The 24,977-nt window shown below is 46.0% G+C and overlaps 2 protein-coding genes across 2 annotated transcripts in view; one reads left to right on the top strand and one right to left on the bottom strand.

The window, feature by feature from the left end:
• Positions 1 to 24,977, top strand: part of LOC126993854 (low-density lipoprotein receptor-related protein 4-like) — a 141,112-nt gene that overhangs the window by 33,105 nt on the left and 83,030 nt on the right. The window lies entirely within an intron of this gene.
• On the bottom strand, positions 6,460 to 8,040 carry LOC126993855 (uncharacterized). Its single transcript, XM_050852995.1, has 2 exons — positions 7,923 to 8,040; positions 6,460 to 6,952 (listed from the first exon to the last, which is right to left on the bottom strand). Exons 1-2 carry the CDS (start codon positions 8,035 to 8,037, stop codon positions 6,765 to 6,767), a joined length of 303 nt encoding a protein of 100 aa, XP_050708952.1. The 5' UTR covers positions 8,038 to 8,040; the 3' UTR covers positions 6,460 to 6,764.

Here is a 24,977-nt window from a genome sequence, read left to right on the forward strand (position 1 = left end):
CCCTTCGTCCCCCTCTTCCTCCTCTTAGCCTGTCATTTTCCTTCATTTACAAGCCTTGGACGGGAAGTTGCAGATATATTCGTTCTGATGATACCACTTTTCAACGCTTGCTCAGAAGACTTGCCTTGGAATTCGTATGTTTAGGGTTGGCAGTACGGTATGTTAGTATAGCTGGGTAACAGTATTATTGTTCCTCTTGTCTTCCCCTAACCCCCAGCACCTATACCCACACACGCATCATATATAATCCTTTTTTAGGTGGTACACTCTTCCATGTTTAATTTAGCGGTATGGTCTTTCAAGTAAACCTATGTGACATTATTGTTTTTCTTTTGTCACTCCTTTTTTTTTTTTTTTTTTTTACAATAAAGGAGACAGCTCAAGGGCACAAAAAAGGAAACAACAATAAAAAAGCCCGCTACTCGCTGCTCCTAAAAAGAATCCAAAGAGGTGGCCGAAAGAGGGATCAATTTCGGGAGAAGAGGTGTCCTGATACCCTCCTCTTGAAAAAAAGTTCAAGTCGTAGGCAGGAGGAAATACAGATGAAGATTGTTCCAGAGTTTACCAGCATGAGGGATGAAAGAGTGAAGATGCTGGTTAACTCGTGCGTAAGGGATTTGGACAGTAAAGGGATGAGCTTGAGTAGAAAGTCGTCTCCTCATCTCCCCCCCGCCCCTCCCCACCCCACCACACGCCGTATAGTAATCTTCTCAGTCACCGCACTCTCGTATGTTGAATTCCAGGGTAACATATCTAAGTAAATCTGAGTAACGCTATCATTATTTTTCGTCCCGTCACTCCCCTTCCCCATTTCTCACACCCACACCATACAGTAAACTCTAACCACTACACTTTGGGACACACGGTTGCCCACTACCACAGTTACGCACCACTGTTCTCACCACTACGCAAACACATTAAGATTCACCATTACCTTAGTCATAGTTGCTAATGAGTGAGCAATTGGAAGTACCTGTAATGACTCACCTTTACCTGTCATTAATGAGACTCACTGTTATTATTATTATTTTTTTCCTTTTTTTTTTTTCCGTTCACTTTTCACCTTTATCCTTCTCTCTCTCACCTGGCCTCACTTACCTGTCTCCCGTATGACGTGTGTGCGTGCTCAGGTGTTAGTGAGGACACGCTTACCTGGCACCCTTATATATAGCCTTCCTCCCTCCTTCCCTTCCTCCCTTCCTCCCTTCCTCCCTTCCTCCCTCTCTCCTCGCCTTCCTCCTCTGTGATTTAACTCTTTCAACCAGTCTGTGTAAAAATGTGTATGAATGACTTGGATGTAGATAGATGGATAAATAGATAGAGAATATCCAAAGAAAATGGGGGTTCATATTTCTTGTTTATTTAATTTTCTTAGGTTTAGGGATGGTGGTGGTGGTGGTGGTGGTTGGGTGTGGTTGTAATGGTCGGATGGCGCTGTCTGTTCGTTTGACTGTCTGTCTGTCTGTCGTGGTCTGTGATACTGTATACGGTATGTCAGTCCACCTCTCTCTCTCTCTCTCTCTCTCTCTCTCTCTCTCTCTCTCTCTCTCTCTCCTCTCTCTCTCTCTCCTCTCTCTCTCTCTCTCTCTCCTCTCTCTCTCTCGCTCTCTCTCTCTTTCTCTCTCGCTCTCTCTCTCTTTCTCTCTCGCTCTCTCTCTCTCTCTCTCTCTCTCTCTCTCTCTCTCTTTCTCTCTCGCTCTCTCTCTCTCTCTCTCTCTCTCTCTCTCTCTCATTCACTTATTCACTCTACGGGTTCTCCTTGTTATATTCACTATGATTTGTTTGCTGTCCCATTTACAATGTTTCTTTTCTTTTTTTCTGTCACTTCTCAAAACACTCTGTCTTCTGTTTCCTTTTTTTTTTTCCTATTATTTTCTTCCCTCTCTCACTCATTCACTCCCTCCTTCACTCTCACTAACTTCTTTCCTTTTCTTATGTTCAACTTTCCTAACACACTTACTCCTCTCATTTTTACTCTAATATTTTCTGTTGATTTTTTTTTTATATTCAAACATAACAATTTTCATTGCAGCGTTTGTATATTATTTGCAGTGAGAAAATATGTTGATTATAATGCCATGCTGTGTGTGTATGTGTGTTTGTGTGTGTGTGTGTATGTGTGTGTGTGTGTGTGTGACCTTGACCATGGCGATGAGAGAGAAAGTGTCGATGGGAAGTTCATTACCTTACCTGTAAAAAAAAATCCACCTGTTACGTCACCAATCCTTCTCATCCATCAGTCATGCTCTTCGTCACGCTTCATTTAGGGACACTGGTTCGAGTCCTGTGATCCTCCTGTCTTTGTCTTGTTTGGGGTTATGCTGTGGTGTTATGTAATGCTGCTTATGTTATGGTGTTATTTGCCTCATATTGTCTGGGGTTATGTTATGGTGTTTTGTAAATGCTGGAAGTTATTTTTTTTTCACAATAAAGGAGACAGCTCAAGGGCACAAAAAAAAGGAAACAATGATAAAAAAAAAGTCCGCTGCTCGCTGTTCCTAAAAAGAATCAAAAGAGGTGACCGAAAAGAGGGGTCAATGTCGGGAGGAGAATTATACCTCCCTTCATCTGTATATCCTCCTGCCTACGATTTACACTTCACCTGAAATCGGCTTCTCTTTTGGTCGCTCTTCTATACTTTTGTAGGTGCAGCGCTTAGCATTTTTTTTTTGTGCATGTCCTTGAGCTGCTTCCTTTACTATAAAAAAAATGGTGTTATGTCGTATGCTATTGTTTAAGGTCATGTTATCGTGTTACGTTTTCCGATACCGTTTGTGTTTATGTCGTGGTGTTGGGTTAGTCTGTTCTAGTTTGAGGTTATGTAATGGTGTGTTATCTCCTGCTGTTTGGAGTTACGTTATGCTACGTTTGTTATGGCAGAGGTACCACGCATTGCACTAGTCCCCCACACAAAGAGTCCGTTTTCTTTGGCAGTGCTGTAATGACTCGTTCTCACGTGGATCAGAAGGTGAAGAAATGTGTAAACAATGGCAGGCGTGATTTATTCCAGGGCATAACTTATAGAGAAACCGAACGCACGCACAAACACACCTCAGTTAAGTCTACGGTTTTAACACTCATTATATTTCTCCTTTCTCTGTGTGTGGGTGTGTGGGTGGGGCTTAGAAATCTCAAGTTGTTGTTGTTGTTGTTGTTGTTGGTGGTGGTGGTCTTGTTGTTATAGTTGTTGTTGTTGTTGGTGGTAAGGAAGATATCAAATAGAAAGAACAGGAGGGGGAGGAGGAGGAAGAAGAAGAAGAGGAGGAGGAGGAAGAAGAGGAGGAGGAGGTTCTTTGAGTCTTCTTCGATTATAATTATTACTATAACTTTTTTCAACCATTAAATTTTGTCTATATATATATATATATATATATATATATATATATATATATATATATATATATATATATATATATATATATATATATATATATATATATATATATATATATATATATATATATATATATATATATATATATATATATATATATATATATATATATATATATATATATATATATATATATATATATATATATATATATATATATATATATATATATATATATATATATATATATGGAGGGAAGGGAGAGTTAATAATAGAATTATATAATGAAGGGAGAGTCAGTGTTTTGTAGATGATTAGTAGATAAAGAGATAGATAAATAGATAGAGTGATATATATATATAGATAGATAATGGAAAAAGTAAACGACCAGAGAGAGAAAGAGAGAGAATTTACAGCTCATAATCCTGTGAGGGGTCCTTGGGTCGCCCGTATATCCTTCAGGAGTCCTTTAGGGATGATGGGGGGCGTCCTTGACCCGGGTTTTTTTTAGCTTAGGCCCTTAGGGGGACTCGGGGGGACTTGAGACAAGACAGGCCCTCAACCTGGGGAGCTGTGTGGAAGAGAGAGAGAGAGAGAGAGAGAGAGAGAGAGAGAGAGAGAGAGAGAGAGAGAGAGAGAGAGAGAGAGAGAGAGAGAGAGAGAGAGAGAGAGAGAGAGAGAGAGAGAGAGAGTTAGTTAGTCAGTCTAGTGAGCAGTCTGGTTTCATTATAATACCCAAAATTTTAGTCCAGCACAAGAGTAAATAAGAAAAAAAAATCCAAAACAACACAAACTACAAATCACTTAAAATCACCGCTAGCTTCTGTTTTAAGTGTCACTTGATTGCTCCTCGTAACAAACAAGACGAATATTTAGTCTCAGAAACAACCTTATCCTTCACGATGACTGATTTGACTAAGATTGCACGAGGTCCCAGACTGGTCAAAACCCTCACCCTCACATCCAACACAAAAACACACTTCAGGATTAGCGTCACTTGCTATCTGACTTGCTAACTAAGGGTCGTATTATAAGACATTTCGCCGCCCAAGAACACATATTTGGCAAGGCTTTCGTAGGGGTTGTGGGCATTTCCAGGGTTAGTTGTATGACCCTGGTGGTAGTTTAACCCTTCATCTGTACCCTGAGCCTAAAAAAAACCCTCATTAGAACGTGATTGATCCTCTCTTTGACCTTTAGAAATAGCTGATGTGAGAAGCGAAAGTGTCTTGTAATACCAACCTAAGACTATTCCACGAGGTCCCAGGCTGGTCAAAACCCTCCCCCTCACATCCAACACACACACACACACACACACAAAAAAAAAAAAACACTTCAGGATTGGCGTCACTTGCTGTCTGACTTGCTGACTGAGACTATTCCACGAGGTCCCAGACTAGTCAAAACCCTCCCCCTCACATAACACACACAAAAAAAAAAAAAACTTCAGGATTGGCGTCACTTGCTGTCTGACTTGCTGACTAAGGCTAATCCATGAGGTCCCAGACTGGTCAAAACACCCCCCCTCACATCCAACACAAAAAAAAACTTCAGGATTGGCGTCACTTGCTGTCTGACTTGCTGATTAAGTAAGATCCCGCTATGTCTCCAACTTGTCAAAACCCTCCCACACACCAAACAAGATGCGTGCAGGCAACAGACAGGTACACTCACCGCTCCACTCATGTTAAAAAAGCACTACAGGATTAGCGTCACTTGCTGTCTGACTTGCAGATTAAGATTCCGCTATGTCCCCAATTTGTCAACCCCCCCCACACACACACACCATGCAACAAGATGCGTGCAGGTAACAGACAGGTAGCACTCACCGCTCCACTCATGTTGAAAACGCACTCCAGGATTAGCGGCACACGTTGTCTGGTCACACCGAACCGCTCCATGAACTTCACAATGTCGAATTCAACGTCTTTCATATCGGCCTCCTGGATGGTCTCTGTCACGTGGAGAGAGAGAGAGAGAGAGAGAGAGAGAGAGAGAGAGAGAGAGAGAGAGAGAGAGAGAGAGAGAGAGAGAGAGAGAGAGAGAGAGAGAGAGAGAGAGAGAGAGAGAGAGAGAGAGATTTACATAGATTTACATAGAAAATCAGACCACACAGACCCCATGGTCCAGACTAGGTGGTCTGTCCTTAAACCTAAGTGATTTTACATTAATCAGAAGGCTCCTAAACGTTGCATTTCTACTCTAGTTGATATTAAGTTGAAGGAAGTGACGGTCGAGCTTATTTTTGAAGGAGTCAATCGTGTTACACTGGACCACTGATGGTGGAAGCTTATTCCATTCTCGCACTACAACGTTGGTGAAGAAAAATTTGGTGCAGTCTGAATTTACTTGTCTACATTTGAGTTTTACGCCATTGTTCCTCGTGCGCAAAGTGTCATCGATCATAAACAATGTTGATTTGTCTACATTCGTGAAACCATTAAGTATTTTAAAACATTCGATCAGTTTTCCTCGGAGGCGACGTTTCTCAAGAGAGAACATGTTAAGGGTAGAAAGCCTTTCTTCGTAGGATTTGTTGCGCAAGGAAGGGATCATTTTCGTTGCCCGACGCTGAACACCTTCTAATTTAGCAATATCCTTTGCATGGTGGGGAGACCAAAACTGTACCGCATATTCCAAGTGGGGTCTGACTAAACTATTGTAGAGCGGGAGTATTACATCTTTATTCTTGAATAAAAAGTTTCTTTTAATGAAGCCCAACATTCTGTTCGCTTTATTTGCTGCATCGATGCATTTCTGTGTGAGAGAGAGAGAGAGAGAGAGAGAGAGAGAGAGAGAGAGAGAGAGAGAGAGAGAGAGAGAGAGAGAGAGAGACGCGGGGCTTGGAACCAGAGCCATAGGGCCATATTTTCAAGCATTGCGGCGCCCTAACACACATATCTGATGAGTCTTTCGCAAGAGTTTTGACCATTTCCGGGGGTAGTTTGACCACACTCATGAGACCCCGACCAATCTCCTTTGCGACCTTTGAAAATACTTGTGAGAGCCGAAAGCAATAAGGACCATAAACTCTTGAGTAACCAGTAACGTTCTCCCCCCCAACACACACACACACACACACACACACACACACACACACACACACACACACACACACACACACACACACACACACACACACACACATTCACATTCAGGATAGGACACGCAGTAATGGATTGTAACTTATCGAAGTATAGATTTAGCAGGGAAATAGGCAAGCACTGGTTTAATAATAGGGTGGCGGGGGAATGGAATAGACTCAGGAACCACATAGTGAGTGCAGGGACGATAGCTTGTTTTAAGAGTAGAGTGGATAGCTACATGGACGAGGATGACAGGTGGTAGTGGGGGGGAATCTGGAGCTGTCTTGTGTAGGCCATTAGGCTTCTTGCAGTCTCACTATGTTCTTATGTTCTTATGTTCTTATTCACATACTGAGAGTGAAGGTGGAGAAGTCAGCGTCAGTAACCCCGACCTCCGCGGCACACATTGTCAAGTTGGTCCTCAAGGGGGCGACTTCCTCCTCCGTGTCCATCCTCCCGGGCCCCATGATGACGGAGCAGCGGGCGGCGTTGGAGTGACACAGGGTCTGCTTGTCGCGGCACGCGTCAGCGGCTGAAGCATTGACATTTAGGGCCATATTATATAAAAATCATTTCGACTCCTAAGCACACACGTTTGACATGGCTTTCGTAGGAGTTGCGGGAGGTAGTTTTATGACCCTGGTGTGAGTTTGACAAGGCTTCTGTGTAATGAACTCTAAAAAGATATATTATTGAACATTTCGCGCCTACGCACACACATTTGACATGGCTTTCGTAGGGGTTGTGGGCCTTTCCATGGGTAGTTTTTTGAGCCTGGTGTGAGTTTGACAAGGCTTCTGTGTAATGAACTCTAAAAAGATATATTATTGAACATTTCGCGCCTACGCACACACATTTGACATGGCTTTCGTAGGAGTTGTGGGCCTTTCCATGGGTAGTTTTTTGAGCCTGGTGTGAGTTTGACAAGGCTTCTGTGGCATGAACTCTAAAAAGCACCCCTGAAAACGCATTGTACCTCTCTCTTGGTCTTTAGAAAATATTGATGTGAGAGTCCCATTCTTTCTCAGGCATATTATTCCCTTCCTTTCCCTTCTCTCCCCCCCCCCCCCCCACACACACACACACACTCCCTGCTACCTTTCAGACACAGATCCTACCCTCTTCCAATGTATTCCTTACCCCCCATTCTTTCTCAGGCACATCCTTCCCTTCCCTTCCCATCCCTGCTTCCTGACACACACATTCTGCCCGTTTCCTATTTATTCCTCACCTTTAGTCCTTTCTCAAACCCATCCTTCCCTTCCCTTCCTTCCCCTCTTTCCCTGCACTCTGACACACACACACACACACACACACACACACACACACACACACACACACACACGCATACACACATCCTACTCTCTTCCTATTTATTCCTCACCTCCCATCCTTTCTCAGGCACATCCTTCCCTTCCCTAAATACCATTCCCTTTCCTCTTCCTCCTTCCAGGCATATAGATCCCTCTTTCTTCCTCCCTCACTCTCGTCTTTACACTCACTAACGTTACTGTAGAATTCGAACCAGTAGACGTTGGGGTCGATTGGGGGTTGTGTCTGCACGCCTCCCATCACCACCACCGCCATCACCATCGCTGTGAACGCCGGGCCCTTCATGTTACCTCTACCGGAAGGGAATGAGGGTTTTACTTATTGATAGTGGTTCTCTCTCTCGTACCTGTTCACCTGTGGAAGTAGACGTAGGTGTGCGGGTGAGGGGTTGAATGCGGCGGTATTTATAGTGTAGTGCAGGCTAGGGAGAAGAGGTGTTCCGGCTGGGGGGAGGGATTACGTGAAAGCATGTGAGACTGTTGTGGGTGTGGGTGGGAGAGGTTGTGATTCGAGGGTGGACACGTGCAATGGTGGGTGTGGCAAAACAAAATGACACAAGGGCAGGCAGGTATGGAGTGCTGTTGTTCATTCGTCTGGTGTTTTCCTACGGTGATGCTTACCTTGCTGTTTTATTTATTTATTTGTTTATTAATTCTGGGTGTGTGAGGTTAAGTTCATTTTCTGATCGAGTGTGAACGAAATTAGTGTTTTTTACTATTATTGTTTCGTTTTGTTATTGTGTCAGTCATTTTTATTTTTACTTTTTTGGGGGGACAGGAGAGGGGAAGGGATATTTATGACGTTTATATCATATTTTCACAAGTTATTTTAACAGTTATCAAGCTATGAGAAATCATTTTCACAGGTTTACAAGTTGCAGAAAAATGAGCTAAAACTTGCGTAAGACAAGTGCTACGTATTGTGTGACATGGGAATGGAAGGGAACGGATGGGCGGTGTGTGTGTGTGTGTGTGTGTGTGTGTGTACCAACCATGGAGGTAGGATGGGAGGAGAGATCGTGCTCGCCAGGCCTGACAGTCCGGCCGATGCTTCGCCCACGATTGCCTAAAGCCCGCTTGTCACATTGCGCAGTGTGCTCCTTCCATGGAGTATGGATAGGTATTACACACGTGTTATATTGTTTTAAATTTAATGAAGACATAAATAAGTAATACATTAAAAGGTAAAATATGCATACTAAAATTATAATACTCAAATGATTATATGTACATGGAGATAAGGAGAGATAGATAGATACATAGAGATAGATAGATAGACAGATAGATAGAGAGAGATTTACATAGGTTTACATAGAAATTCAGACCATACAGACCCCATGATCCAGACTAGGTGGTCTGTCCTTAAACCTAAGTGATTCTACATTAACCAGATTACACATATATCTATTACGTCGTCTGTAGGATTTATTGACCTTTTGCTTTGAAGATTGATAAAGGGGTGGATGTAGGAGGCTGTGGCGTCTCAAGGTTAAAGCGTCAATACAAGCCTCGCTATATATATATATATATATATATATATATATATATATATATATATATATATATATATATATATATATATATATATATATATATATATATCAACAAACCACTTGTGCCAAAAAAAAAAAAAAAAATATATATATATATATATATATATATATATATATATATATATATATATTTTTTTTTTTTCAAAGATTGCGCATGACGAGGCCGGCAATGTGGGCATCAGTTTTGTTGAAGCACTTTGTGTGGAGCAGCGGGAATGTAGTAAACGTAGCCATTTTCCTTTGTATTATCTGCATGTACTATAGTTGTTTCATCTTTAACTCCGCCTTCCATAAGATAATTGTTATAATCTTTACAGAATGCTGAGTCTGCATCATTACACTGGCTGGGTACAGATAGTATGGGTACAGATTTCAGGGTGAGGCAGTTACCGCTCGCAATATCTGGCGTATCATTATGTACCGTTAACTTCTTATGGGCATTATGTGGGATTATTGTTACATCCTCCCACATGCGTTACTTTCCCCCAAAACAGTCTTGCTGTGCAACCTTAAGTAGCGCAGCAGACAGGGATCGTTCTTATTTTTTTCTTCACACACGTTGATACGTCCATCTAGCAAGCTCATTGTATGCTGACTGACTTACTGAATGAATGCAGAGAGCAACCAGGGTTAATTGGGTCTTGTCTAGTGTATGATCAGGTCAGGGCTCGGCAAGGGAGCGGCGGCTGTCACCTGCTTTCTGCCAATCCCAGTGTGGCCGCCGGTCGACCAGAATTACCTCACTTTTTTTCTGCTCCTCAGCCTCTCCTCTCATCCTATCTCCACGGTAACACGTACAAAGCTAAGTCACCCGGTTAAAGGCACAGTTTTCTTTTCGTGAACCACAGCTGCGTTTTCTATTTTCTATAACTGATGGGTGACTAACAAGACGGTGATGGACGCTGGTGATTTATCCCTTTTCTTGAGCATAGGTAATAATAATAATAATAATAATAATAATAATAATAATAATAATAATAATAATAATAATAATGATAATAATTATAATAATAAAAATAATAGTTTTATTTCGCCCAACGGCATATATACAAAACAGGACAAGAAAATGAACGAGATCGAAGGAGATACATAATTATATATGCGTGTGCACGGCACACTTATGCACAATCTACACGAACAGAAGGCCCAGCCACTCCCATCGCATAGATCCACATACATAGGCCGAGCTCTGTCTGACGGAGGTGATGATGGAGTTCCCAGATTGTTCCACTCTACTCCTCATACTGTACGCGGCGTGGCGACGCAGCACAGCCAGACAGTTCATCTCGTGCCCGGTGAAGGCCAGGGAGGAGCTAGTCCATCTAGGAAGCCCCAGAAGCCGCTTGAGAATATCGTTATGACAGACCCTAATACAGTTCATGGAGGCAGCCCTCCACAGCGACCACAGCGAGTTGCAGTAGAGAGAGTAACAGTGGGTCCTAAATAACTCCACCAACTTCACCTCCGTGCTGCAGGAGAATTTCCTCAGCAGCGTGTTACCGATGACTGTGAGCTTGGTGGTCTGCTTCTTGATGTCATTATCATCGGTCCTTTTCTTAATGATGACATGGCCCAGGTATGTGAATCTATCCACAAATGTAAGTGCACTCCCACTTAGCCACGCTGATGTTTGGTAGTCCACCCTGGAGTGTGGCGGCGGCACTACCATGCGCTCTGTCTTGGTGGTGTTGTAGACAATATCGTGCGTGGCAGCATACGCCTGACACACTCCGATGAGGTCCTGCAGAGCCTCCACTGTGGGCGCCATCAGTACCATGTCATCAGCTTAACTCAGCGAGTTGATGCACTAACCGTATCCTGTAAGTGGCAGCCTGTGCCTGTGTCACGCAGAGCGGCAGTGAGATCATCTGCGTAGACGTTGCACAGGTAGGGAGACAGGATCCCTCCCTGGCGAATACCATTGGCTGTCTTAAATGGCAGGAAAGTGGAAGCTCCCTATTTTACAGCAAATTCCTGGGTAGTGTACCAGTACATTAGGAGCTTGACAATGTACCCAACTAGGAGTTCCCCTTACAAGCAGTTTATTAAACAGCTTCTAATAGTTCACTCTGTCAAAGGCCTTGCTGGAGTCAAGGAAGCAAAGGTAGACAGGTGAGCCCCTGGAAGTGTAGTACTCAATGATATTCTTCAACGTCCACACACACATCTCAGTGCCGTGCCCTTTCTTGTAGCTAAGCTGATTGTCCATGCTCTTTAGAAGGGAACTGTTTGCACTGCCATAACCTGAGAGGATATGTATCGATGGCAGATGCAGGCACTGATAAAGAGGCAGAGCCAAGAGAGTGTACAACAGTTGCCGTTTTCCTCTCCCATCGTCGGCCAGTCTTTGGTCGATTCATTCAGACCCTCCCGCCTCTCACATCAACTATTTACAAAGGCCAAAAAGGAGATAAATCAGGTCCTACTGTGTTTCTTTAGGTTCATGGTACAAAAAAAAGGGGTAACACTACAACCAGTGTCATAAAACTGACCCGGGAAAGCTTCAAAACTTTTACTAAAGCCTTGTTAAGTATGTGAGCTTGGGCGCTGTAATAAAGAATATGGCCCTTGGTGTTGAGGCCTCTATTGCAAAAGACATTCATTAGAACCCGATTAATCTCCTTTTTGGCCTTTGGTGATGTGAGAGGCGGAAGCGTCGGATTGAATGTCTACCAAAGACAGGCCGACGATCGGAGAGGAAAACGGCAACTGTTGTACACTACCCATGCTCAAGAAAAGGGATGAATCACCATCGTCCTGGCTGAGGCTTTCTTCACTGACCCGTCCAACCCCATAAGGGAAAATAAGGAGGTTAAGAAAATAATAAAAATAAAAGAAGAGGGGGAGAAGAAGAAGAAGAAGAAGAAGAAGAAGAAGAAGAAGAAGAAGAAAAGAAAAAGAAAAAGAACAAGAACAAGAAGAAAAAGAGGAGGAAGGCTTTTCGGCGCCCAATCACAAGACTGTCGTAGGGTTTGTGGCCATTCCCGTGGGTACTTTTATGACCCTGGTGGCAGTTCGGTAAAGAGTCTGCACCGTGAACGTAAAGAAACACTCATGGGCACGCGTTTAACCCCTTGACTGCGGATTTCCTACAGTCAGGCCTCACCGAGCTACTGGAATGGAGCAAAAAGTGGCTGTTATAATTCAATGTAGAAAAATGTAAAGTCCTACATCTTGGGAGGGGATATCCAGCACACCAATACCACATGGGAAACACTCCATTATCCACCACAGAAGCAGAGAAAGACCTGTGCCTATAATGTTACCAGGCTACCAGGGAAGGCCAAATGCATGCCAATCGCTGCGGACGGGTTAACCTTATTATTGGCCTCTAGAAATGCCTGATGGAAGAGAAGGAGGCGTCTGAGAATACCGACCTTACTAGTGTTTGATGATGATGATGATAGAAAAAAAAGGGAAAAATAAACATATACAAGCAGCACATAACGTATATTGATTCTGAAAGATTACCAAACGAATAGGATCAAAACCAATGAAAGAAAACTTATTTGCTCGAATTTGTGAGTCAGTTGCGTTAAATTTGTTTCCATGTATATTACTATTTTTTTATATTTTTTATGTTGTGTTTGTGAGTGAGCTTTTCTGCTTTTGGCTGATATGTTTTGCCAGTTTAGTGAAGTAGTTGGTGACACCGGCAATGATCTTCTGCTTCTTTTCTTTCGTCTTCTTCGTCTTCTTCTTCTTCTTCTTTTTCTTCTTTGGTGGAATAGTTGACTCTGCTTCTCTGGTTTTTGATTTTGTCGCTGCTTTTTTTGTGCTGTTGAAAGTAATCGAGATAACGTGCTAGAGAGAGAGAGAGAGAGAGAGAGAGAGAGAGAGAGAGAGAGAGAGAGAGAGAGAGAGAGAGAGAGAGAGAGAGAGAGAGAGAGAGAGAGAGAGAGAGAGAGAGAGAGAGGTTTCAGTTCATAGTCCTGCAGGAGGTCCTTGGGTCTGTCGTGTATCCTTCAGAAGTCCTTCGAGGGGTGTGTGTGGACTCCTGGCGGCAGCAGAAGGAACTTAGGCTTCGGTGGTTCCGGTGAGGCAGCTCTTAAAGGCATCGAACTGTGGGTGAGTGAGGAGGGGCGTCAATGAGAGAGAGACAGAGAGAGAGAGAGAGAGAGAGAGAGAGAGAGAGAGAGAGAGAGAGAGAGAGAGAGAGAGACGTACCCCCCCCCACTCTCTCTCTCTCTCTCTCTCTCTCTCTCTCTCTCTCTCTCTCTCTCTCACACACACACACACACACACACACACACACACACACACACACACACACCTCACTCACTCACCACGCCTTCATGAACTATAACGCACTCTACGAAGGCCCCCATGTTTTCACTGCTCACGCCAGCGCCCTCTGGGTCGAAGCGAGGAGGACGAGTAGAGCTGCGGTTGTGTGGTCCGTGCGTCCCGAAGCTGCCTGTACCACCACGGGAGGGGGGGGGGGGAGAAGGGGTAAGAGAACATGTTGGTTACCGTCGTCGAGGAGGCATACGGACGCTTAGGTCAGTAATAACCAGGAAAGAAAGAGAGGCTCCTATTCACTTAATATTTTATTTCACGAAAGGAGGCAGCTCAAGGGGAAGAAAAGAAGAAAAAATAAAAAGGAAACAAAAAAGCCTGCACGCGCACTCCTGCAAATAGTTGATGGAGTAGTGGAAAGAGGGTGAAAATCGGCTGGGGAGGTGTCTTGATACTACTCTCTTGAAGGCGTTGAATCAGGAGGAGATAGAGGCAAAGAAAGGCTGCTGGCTGGCAAGACTCGCTACATGCTTGCATCTCCGCCTTTCCTTGCGTGGCTGTGCGGTCACCAAGGCCAAGCATAGCTTGCGCTACTATAAAAAAAATGCCTGCGCCATGACGGGCTTGGGCCGATCACCAGCTAGGCCCCTGAAGAAATCCTACAGGCGCCATGGGCTGAGATGTAAAAAAAAAAAAAAAAAAAAAAAAAAGTTGTCCATGTAACACCCGCCTGCGCCTCCTGCTGCCTACTGCTCAGTGCAAGGAGGGCGAGCCTCAACAGGCCAGGGCGTCCATTACCCAGGGCAGGAGAAGGAGGAACAGAGGGCAGGGGACAGAGTAACAGATGATAGTGGACAGAGGGCAGGGGACAGAGTAACAGATGATAGTGGACAGAGGGCAGGGGACAGAGTAACAGATGGTAGTGGACAGAGGGCAGGGGACAGAGTAACAGATGGTAGTGGACAGAGGGCAGGGGACAGCGTAACAGATGATAGTGGACAGAGGGCAGGGGACAGAGTAACAGATGATAGTGGACAGAGGGCAGGGGACAGAGTAACAGATGATAGTGGACAGAGGGCAGGGGACAGAGTAACAGATGATAGTGGACAGAGGGCAGGGGACAGCGTAACAGATGGTAGTGGACAGAGGGCAGGGGACAGAGTAACAGATGATAGTGGACAGAGGGCAGGGGACAGCGTAACAGATGGTAGTGGACAGAGGGCAGGGGACAGAGTAACAGATGATAGTGGACAGAGGGCAGGGGACAGAGTAACAGATGATAGTGGACAGAGGGCAGGGGACAGCGTAACAGATGGTAGTGAACAGAGGGCAGGGGACAGAGTGAGTGTGGCAGAGGACAAAGCGAGAGAGGGCAAGGGACAGAGTGTGGAAGTTCGAGGGACAGAGAGACAGAGACAGAGGATAGAGGGGCAGAGAGCAGGGGACAGTACAGAGGCCTTACCAAAGGTGAGATTGGAGAAGTCTGCCGAGTCGCCGAGGTTAGCGGCACACTCTGTCAGGGCTGTTATTCTGTATTGAAGCTCCTCCTCCGTGGTGATCCTCCGGTGCTGGATCTTGTAGCCGCAGATTATGGCTTCCTCTTTCGGTTTGCACTCATCGTCCTCGCAGTACGTAGACACTGTTTTTAGGGGGTGGGGATGTTGTTGCTGTTGTTAGTGGTGGTTGTGGTGGCGGTAAGGCGCAACACACACACACACACACACACACACACACACCATCATCTCGTCTCGTCCCAGCCTTTCCTCCAGGCGACGGTAACCACTCCGCACCTATCCCTCCAATCACAACCCTTCCATCACAACCCTTCCATCACAACCCTCCCATCACAACCCTTCCATCACAACCCTCCCATCACAACCCTCCAATCACAACCCTTCCATCACAACCCTTCCATCACAACCCTCCCATCACAATCCTTCCATCACAACCCTTCGATCACAACCCTCCCACCACAACCCTCACATCACAACCCTTCCATCACAACACTCCCACCACAACCCTTCCATCACAACCCTTCCACCACAACCCTCCTATCACAACCCTTCCATCACAACCCTTCCATCACAACCCTCCCATCACAACCCTCCCATCACAACCCTCCCATCACAACCCTCCTATCACAACCCTTCCATCACAATCCTTCCATCACAACCCTCCCATCACAACCCTCCCATCACAACCCTTCCATCACAACCCTCCCACCACAACCCTTCCATCACAACCCTCCCATCACAACCCTCGCACCACAACCCTTCCATCACAACCCTCCCATCACAGCCCTCCCATCACAACCCTTCCATCACAACCCTTCCATCACAACCCTCCCACCACAACCCTTCCATCACAACCCTCCCATCACAACCCTTCCAGGCGGTGGCTGAATCGACAGAGTAACAGCACCGCGTTCAGGAGGACGCGAGTTCAATCCCCGCCCGGTGCCACCAAGCTGGGATTTTTTAGCCGCCGCCGAGTGGCTTAAAACTACCCACATGCTGTCCAGAAGACCACCCATCATCCCGGACTCTAGATTCTAGGATTAAAGATGAGCTCCGGAAGGGCAGCATGAGCCAATGCAAGATGGCGCCACTATAAACACTCGCCTGCGCCAGAACGGGCTGGGCCGACCATCAGGACCCACCGGGAAGAAGCCTTGGGTCGACCATCAGGCCCCACCGGGAAGAAGCCTACCGGCGCTATAGGCCGCGACGTAAAAAAAAAAAAAAACTCCCATCACAACCCTTCCATTACAACCCTCCCACCACAACCCTCCCATCACAACCCTCCCACCACAACCCTTCCATCGCAACCCTCCCATCACAACCCTCCCACCACAACCCTCCCACCACAACCCTCCCATCACAACCCTTCCATTACAACCCTCCCATCACAACCCTCCCACCACAACCCTCCCATCACAACCCTTCCATTACAACCCTCCCATCACAACCCTCCCATCACGACCCTTCCATTACAACCCTCCCATCACAACCCTCCCATCACAACCCTCCCATCACGACCCTTCCATTACAACCCTCCCATCACAACCCTCCCACCACAACTCTCCCATCACAACTCTCCCACCACAACCCTCCCACCACAACCCTTCCATCACAACCCTCCCACCACAACCCTCCCATCACAACCCTCCCATCACAACCCTTCCATCACAACCCTCCCATCACAACCCTCCCATCACAACCCTCTCACCACAACCCTCCCATCACAACCCTCTCACCACAACCCTCCCATCACAACCCTCCCATCACAACCCTTCCATCACAACCCTCCCATCACAACCCTCCCATCACAACCCTCTCACCACAACCCTCCCACCACAACTCTCCCATCACAACCCTCCCATCACAACCCTCTCACCACAACCCTCTCACCACAACCCTCCCATCACAACCCTCCCATCACAACCCTTCCATCACAACCCTCCCACCACAACCCTCCCATCACAACCCTCCCACCACAACCCTCCCATCACAACCCTCCCACCACAACTCTCCCATCACAACCCTCCCACCACAACCCTTCCATCACAACCTTCCCACCACAACCCTCCCATCACAACCCTCCCATCACAACCCTCTCACCACAACCCTCCCATCACAACCCTCCCATCACAACCCTTCCATCACAACCCTCCCATCACAACCCTCCCATCACAACCCTCCCAACACAACCCTCCCATCACAACCCTCCCATCACAACCCTCCCATCACAACCCTCCCATCACAACCCTTCCATCACAACCCTCCCATCACAACCCTCCCATCACAACCCTCTCACCACAACCCTCCCATCACAACCCTCCCATCACAACCCTCTCACCACAACCCTCCCACCACAACCCTCCCATCACAACCCTCCCATCACAACCCTCTCACCACAACCCTCCCATCACAACCCTCCCATCACAACCCTCCCATCACAACCCTCCCATCACAACCCTTCCATCACAACCCTCCCATCACTACCCTTCCATCACAACCCTCCCATCACAACCCTTCCATCACAACCCTCCCACCACAACCCCCCAATCACAACCCTTCCATCACAACCCTCCCATCACAGCCCTCCCATCACAACCCTCCCATCACAACCCTTCCATCACAACCCTCCCATCACAACCCTTCCATCACAACCCTCCCATCACAACACCAGCTACTCGCCCCCTTCGACTTTCCCTCCCCATTACTCACGGAAATATTCGATGAACTTTTCTAAGGGAGAAGGCTTACGAAGGCCACCCTGTTGAAGCTGAGCCTGCACGCCGGCCAGCAGCAGCACCACCACCACAGATGCACACGCCAAGGTTTTCATGGTGTCTATAAGGGGGTAGGGGGGAAGGTGTTAGCTCTCTCTGTGTGTGTATGTGTGTGTGTGTGTGTGTGTGTGTGTGTGTGTGTGTGTGCGTGCGTGCGTGCGCGGCTCACCTGAAGAGTTGAACACAGGTGGAAGGGCAAGTGATGGAACTGCCTGTGTGGTGGCGTTATATACTCTTCAGCGAGGTGGAGGATGCAGGCAGAACAAGGTGGTGGAGCTCGGGGGGCGTGGGCGGGGCTATAGGGAGTATGATGCAGGGGATTTACGGTGACGCAGATGAAACGAGTAAAATGTGATGTATTTGTTCAGCTTCAGGCAATGAATTTCCTTGCATCTTTATCTCTTTGTTTTCCTGAGGGTGCATGGACTGAACTGTGTCATCTAGCAAGCCTCCAAACAACTGGACCTTGGTTTTGGGTTTTGGCCCAGGAGACCTTCAGTTCCAGAGGCTTCGCTTCCTCATGCAGCACTTCGAGAACCATAACCAGGACCTGCAGCGATTCCGCGAGGAATACAGCATCATCAGCAAAAACAATATTAGTGACTTTGATGTTGCCAACTGATGCTTCGCAACGACTTTGATCAGCAACTTTGCCTAATATTCAGTCCATGCAAGTGTTAAAAAGGGATGGAGCAAGGACGCACCCTGCCTCGCTCCTGAATTAACAGGAAAGAAGCTGGACACTCCTCATCTACATTTCACAGCACTCTCAGTCCCAGAGTAAAGGCCAATCTTCAGGTCATTAATCCTAGCAAGAATCCCACATATCGGCAGATTATTCCATAGTTCCTCACGATGTACAGAGTCAAAAGCCTTCTTGAGATCAACACAGGTGTGAGCAACCCCTGTCGAAACTCACGTCGGCGTTCCACGAGGACGTGAAGTGCTATTGTCCGGTCAATTCTTGACTTGCCGGGAGTGACCCCGGATTGCTAAGGTCTCTGAAACTTTGGCAGATGAGATCGAATTCGCAGCAGCAACAGATTTTTTCTTTTTTACATCAAAGGAGACGGCCCAAGGGCAACAAAAAGAGTGCAAAAAGAAAAAGCCCGCTAATCGCCGCTCCCATAATAAACAATAGTAAAGAGTAGCCAAAAGAGAGCTCAATTTCGGGTGGAGAGGTGTCTTGATACACTCTTCTTGAAAGAGGTCAAGTCATAGGCAGTAGGAAATGCAGACGAAGGAAGGCTGTTCCAAGGTTTACCAGGGAAGGGGATGAAAGAATGGAGATGCTGAACTCTTGCATAAGGGGTTTGGACAGTATAGGGATGAGCATGAGTAGAAAGTCGTGTGCAGCGGGGCCGCTGGATGGGGGGAGGCATACAGTTAGCAAGTTCAGAAGAGCAGTCAGCATGAAAATGTCGATAGAAGATAGAAAGAGAGGCAACATGGCGGCGGAATTTAAGAGGTAAAAGACTATCAGTAAGAGAAGAGCTGATGAGACGAAGATCCTTAGACTCCACTCTGTCCAGAAGAACTGTGTGAGTGGAGCCCCCCCCCCCACACACACACGTGAGATGCATACTCTATACGAGGGCGGACAAGGCCCTTATAAATGGAAAGGATCAGTGTGGGGGAAAAGAACTGGCGGAGACGATACAGAACGAACACCTGGCCCGGCACACTGAGCAGTGTAATACCACGGTTATTTTTGCAGTCCTGTCGGTCCCTTTTTCCTCTCCAGATAGGGACAACCAACCCCCTTCTCCAGTCAAGAGGAATGGCACCGAACTGCCACACGGCAGACACCACCACATGCAACCCACGGATCTTGGCTGCACCCCCAGCTCTCAGTATTATTTCGGATTGTTCCCCGTCTCACAGCGATACTTCTCACACTTCTCATTTGTTATATGTCATCATTCTGTGCATTTTGAACTCCATATATATGTGTCGCAAACTGCTAGAAACGCCGCTAGCGATTTTTGAAAAAGTTAGTGGAGCGAAGCCCCCCCCGTTAGCTAGGTTACGTCAAGTTAGGTTGGGGTAGTTTAAATTTATTCAACACGCAATGTGGGGCGACGGAAATACACAGCGGAGGATGGGAGATGGCGGTGGCGGTCCACTACGCGGGGTCGGTATTGCGAGAAATATCTCCTCGCCGAAAAAAGTCGCTCTGCTGTCCACCATGCATGCGCGCTGGGGGAATACACAGCAGGAAAAATATTAATTTGCTCTGTTTTGTTCTAGTTTGTCCCCTTGTGATTTTTGTGAGCAGTGAGTGAAATACAGAAACAGTAAACAAGTTGAACCTCTCTGCGAGATATTTTGCGGTGGCGGCGACGGGTGCACAACAGGCATTGGAATGTCTTATATTATTAGTGATTTAATGGGAAAACTACTGATTTGAGACGGAGACGGTTACCAAATTCGTTGAAAACACACCCAAATCTATCAGAAAAAAAAAAATCTCCATGAATTGTGAGACGGGGAACAATCCGAAAATTTACCCAGCTTTCAACATCCCTGCGCTGATTTTATAGACCCCAACTGCCTTTCCATCCTAGAACTTCCTCACAGCCTCTCTCACTTCCTCAAGAGAGCGTGGCGTGTCCTGTATTGGTGGATCAGTAGCCGTCATCTGCAACCCAGCCGGAGCGAGCTGTCCGCTTGGGGGCTCTGCCAAGTACAACTGCCCAAAGTACTCGGCCCAACGCATCTGATACTATCTGCCCATCAGCCATTCGGATAGTATTCATCTGAGATGTGGATTTGAAGCAGAGCTGCTTCAGAGCTCGACAGGCAGGTCTAAGGTCGTTTGCATTTAGACAAACCTCGACATCCTCCGCAAGACTTCTGACGTACCTCTCTTTATCCTTCCTCAGAAGGGTTCTAGACCTTCGTGACAGAGTCCTATATCATTCCGAGACCCCAGCCAGCCTGGCAACACGACTCTCCTCTATATTTTCCAGTGTCTCCCTCGAGGCAACGCCACTCCTAGACCTTGGGCGCTCTCCACTGTACTCCTTGGCAGCTGTAAGACTTTTATGTTTAAAGGTATCCCACAACTCTCCAGGGTCCTCCAAAGTACCAAGCACTTCAAACCGATTTGAGACTGTCACTGCATTCTACTGATCGCACGGCTGGTACCTCAGCTTCTCAAGATGGAGCCCTGGGGGGTTGCATCTTGAGTTTTTTGGACCTGATGTGTATCCTCAGTATTGCAACAAGTCTGTGGTCTTGCAGTGGATTCATAATGATTGATAATGATGGTGATGATGATGATGATGAAAAGTGAAAGAGAAACATATACAAGCAGCTGATAACGTTTATTGATTTTTAAAGACGTACCAAGCCAATAGGATCAAAGCCAATGAAAAAAAAAAAATTTACTCGAAGTTGAGTCAGTTGCGTGAAATTTGTTTCCATGTTGTTATTGTTATGTCGTGTTGGTGAGTGTGTTTCTCGCCTCATGGCTGATATGTTTTGCCACGTTAGTGGAATAGTTGGTGACACACACGATGGACTCTTCTTCCTCTTCTTCTTCTGGGTCTTCTTCTGCTTCTTCTTCTTCTTCTTTTTCTTCTTCTTCTTCTTCTTCTTCTTCTTCTTCTTCTTTATCTTCTTCTTCTTCTTCTTCTTCTTCTTCTTCTTCTTCTTCTTCTTCTTTGGTGGAATAATTGACTGCTTCTCTGGTGCTTAAATTTGTCGCTGCTTTTATTTTTGTTTGTGCTTGTTGAAAGTAAACGGGACAACGTGCGAGAGAGAGAGAGAGAGAGAGAGAGAGAGAGAGAGAGAGAGAGAGAGAGAGAGAGAGAGAGAGAGAGAGAGAGAGAGAGAGAGAGAGAGAGAGAGAGAGGTTTCAGTTCATAGTCCTGCAGGAGGTCCTTGGGTCTGTCGTGTATCCTTCAGGAGTCCTTCGAGGGGTGTGTGTGGACTCCTGGCGGCAGCAGAAGGAACTTAGGCTTCGGTGGTTCCGGTGAGGCAGCTCTTGAGGGCTTCGAACTGTGGGTGAGTGAGGAGGGGCGTCAATGAGAGAGAGAGAGAGAGAGAGAGAGAGAGAGAGAGAGAGAAACGTATCCACCCACCCACCCACCCACTCACCCACACACACACACACACACACACACACAGGGACATACACTCACCGTGGCTTCCTTCTCTATCATACATTCCATGAAGGCGCGCCTGTTTTGACTGCTCACGGCATTCAAGAAGGGAGGGCCGCGGAAGCCGCCGGGGCCGCCGGGGCCGCGGGGTCTCTGGGCGTTGCCTCTCTCGGGCGGCTGGACGTCTTCTGTAGCACCAGGTGTGTGTGGGAGGGAGAAGAACGTGTTGGTTACAGTCGTCGGGGAGGAATACAGACGCTTAGGCCAGCCAGAACCATGGAAGAGAGGTTCCTGTTCATTTACTATTTTTCTTCTACAGGGAAGGAGGCAGCTCAAAGGGAAAAAGGCAAGAAAAGGACACAGAAAAGCCTGCTCGGAATGCTACTACAAATAGTTGATAGAGTTGCCGAAAAAGAGTGAAAATTGGATGGAGAGGCGTCTTTATACCACCCTCCTGAAGACGTTGAAGCCGTGGACAGGAGGAGATAGAGTCAAATGAGGGCTGTTGGCTGGCAAGGCTCGCTACATGTCTGCACCTCTCGGCCTTTCTTTGCGAGGCCGTGCGGGTCAGCCACGCTACCATGTAACACCCGCCTGCGCCTTCAGCTGCCTACTCCTCAGTGCAGGGAAGACGAGCCTCAGCAGGCCAGGGCGTCCAATACCGAGGGCAGGGTCAGAGTGGGAGAGAGCAGGGGACAGAGACAGAAGACAGAGGATAGAGGGGGGGACAGAGGGCAGGGGAGAGAGGGACAGAGGGTAGGGGACAGAGGAACAGGACAGTGCAGAGGGACAGAGGGTAGGTGACATAGGGACAGAGGGTAGGGGAAAGATGGACAGAGGGACAGAGAGGGGGGAACAAAGGGGCAGAGGACACAAAGGACACAAAGGAAGAACAAACAACAGCAGACCTGCTGGTCCTTACGAGGCTGTTTGTGACAAGCTACACTAACTATCTAATCAAAGGTGGAAGATGAAGGACAGCAAAGGCGAAGGCTCCTCCCCACCCCCCCATCCCTCCAGCTAAAGCTGGCAGGAAAGGAAAAAGAACCATGCAGCATGGAAAAACTGCATGGAAATTATGTAAGAAAAAGGAAAGAACTACCATTACTGCTACCACTAACCGGGCGATAAAAGCGGACAAGGACACCAGTATTCGAAAGAACTTAACTTTATTACGACAATGAGTAATATCTTAGTTGCTGGTTGGATTCAAAATACTTGTCTAATCTATTCGTGGAGGCCGTAACTGTTGTACTATCAACGACATCACAGGGTAGAGAGTTCCAAACATTAACAACTCGATTGAAGAAGAAGTGTTCAGCTTCGTGCGACGAGAATCTTTTACCACTTATCTTCAAATTGTGATTTCTTCTTGTTCTATTTGATCGATCAATTGTAGAGTAATCTTCCGCATTAATATCACTGAATCCTTTAAACATTTTAAACACTTCTATTAGATCGCCTCGCATTCTTCGTTTTGATAGACTGAATAAATTTACTTCTTTAAGCCTTTGTTCATATGATAAATTTCTCAACCTAGGAATCATCTTCGTTACTCTTCGTTGAACCCGTTCCAACTTTTCTATGTCTTTTCTGTAACAGGGAGACCAAAACTGTACACAGTACTCTAGACGGGGTCGAACCAACGAATTATACAGTTTCAATATTACTTTTTCCGATTTATTATTAAAGACTCGTCCGATGAAGCCAACCAATTTGTTTGCAGTTTTAACTACCTCTGAACAATGCTGACCGGGCTTTAAATCGCTTGATATAGTGATTCCAAGATCCTTTTCTTTACTTACTGCAGAAAGTTGTTGGCCATTCATTACGTACCGCACGCGATTGTTATTTTTTCCGATGTGCAACACTTTACATTTGTCAACGTTAAATTTCATTTGCCATTGATTGGCCCAACGTGCAAGTCGATGTAGATCTGATTGTAAAGCTTCTTCGTCGAGTGTCGCAGTTACCTTATTAGAGATTTTTGTGTCATCAGCAAATTTTGATACTTTTCAAGTGAGCTCATCATCGATATCATTAACATAAATTAAGAAGAGCATGGGGCCAAGCACTGATCCTTGAGGTACGCCGCTTCTGACATCGAGCCAGTTAGATGTAACACCGTTTAGAACTACTCTCTGTTTCCGCTCAGAGAGCCAGTCCACAAGCCAATTGTGAATGTTACCCGAGATACCGTGCGCCAATAGTTTGCTGAGCAATCGTTGGTGGGGGACCTTATCAAATGCCTTTTGAAAATCCAGATATATGATATCTACTGATCTGCTTTCATCGAACACCTCAAAAATATAGTGAAAAAATCAAATAAGTTAGTTAAACACGAACGTTTAATACGGAAGCCATGTTGCGAATTATTTATTATATTATTTTCTTCGAAAAATTTCACTATATTGTCGCGAATGATAGTCTCCATTAACTTACAAACAATCGATGTCAGGCTACTTGGTGTGACATTTGCTAGTTTCCAATCCGACGGAACTTTTCCAGCTGTTAAAGATTTATTGAATATGATGGAGAGCGGTTTACAAATTTGATGTTTGATTTCTTTTAAGACCCTAGGGGTAATTTTGTCTGGACCAGGAGCTTTGCTTACTTTAATCTTTTCATTTGTGCGTAAAATGTCACTTTCTACGATGAGCACGCCACTTAACATCTTTTCGGTCCTTCTAACCTCCGGCGGTTGAGGTGATAAACAATCTTCGGCGGTAAATACGGATGTGAAAATGTTATTTAGGATTGTAGCCATTTCATTTTCATCGTTCGTGTGGTAACATTTTCATTAGCAAGCGGTCTGATACCACAAGTGAGTGACTTTTTTTTATTATTTACATAGCTAAAAAATTCTTTAGGATTAGATTTACTCGTTTCCGCTATATATTCTTCAAGATTTTTCTTGCTTCGTTTTATTAATTTCATGGATTCGCGGCGAATTCTGTCCAACTCTAGTTTGTCAGCCTCACTTTGAGTTGATATGTATTTACTGTATACGCGTTTTTTAAGAGATAGGCTA

Source organism: Eriocheir sinensis, unplaced genomic scaffold, assembly GCF_024679095.1.
Source record: "Eriocheir sinensis breed Jianghai 21 unplaced genomic scaffold, ASM2467909v1 Scaffold690, whole genome shotgun sequence".
Lineage (NCBI taxonomy): Eukaryota > Metazoa > Arthropoda > Malacostraca > Decapoda > Varunidae > Eriocheir > Eriocheir sinensis.

Bases quoted from the DNA above. Each gene is read 5' to 3' on its own strand.
- LOC126993855 (XM_050852995.1), bottom strand. From the start codon at position 8,037: ATGAAGGGCCCGGCGTTCACAGCGATGGTGATGGCGGTGGTGGTGATG. The intron at 6,953-7,922 runs GTGAGTGTAAAG...TCAATGCTTCAG, and splicing joins CGAATTCTACAGTAACGTTA to CCGCTGACGCGTGCCGCGAC.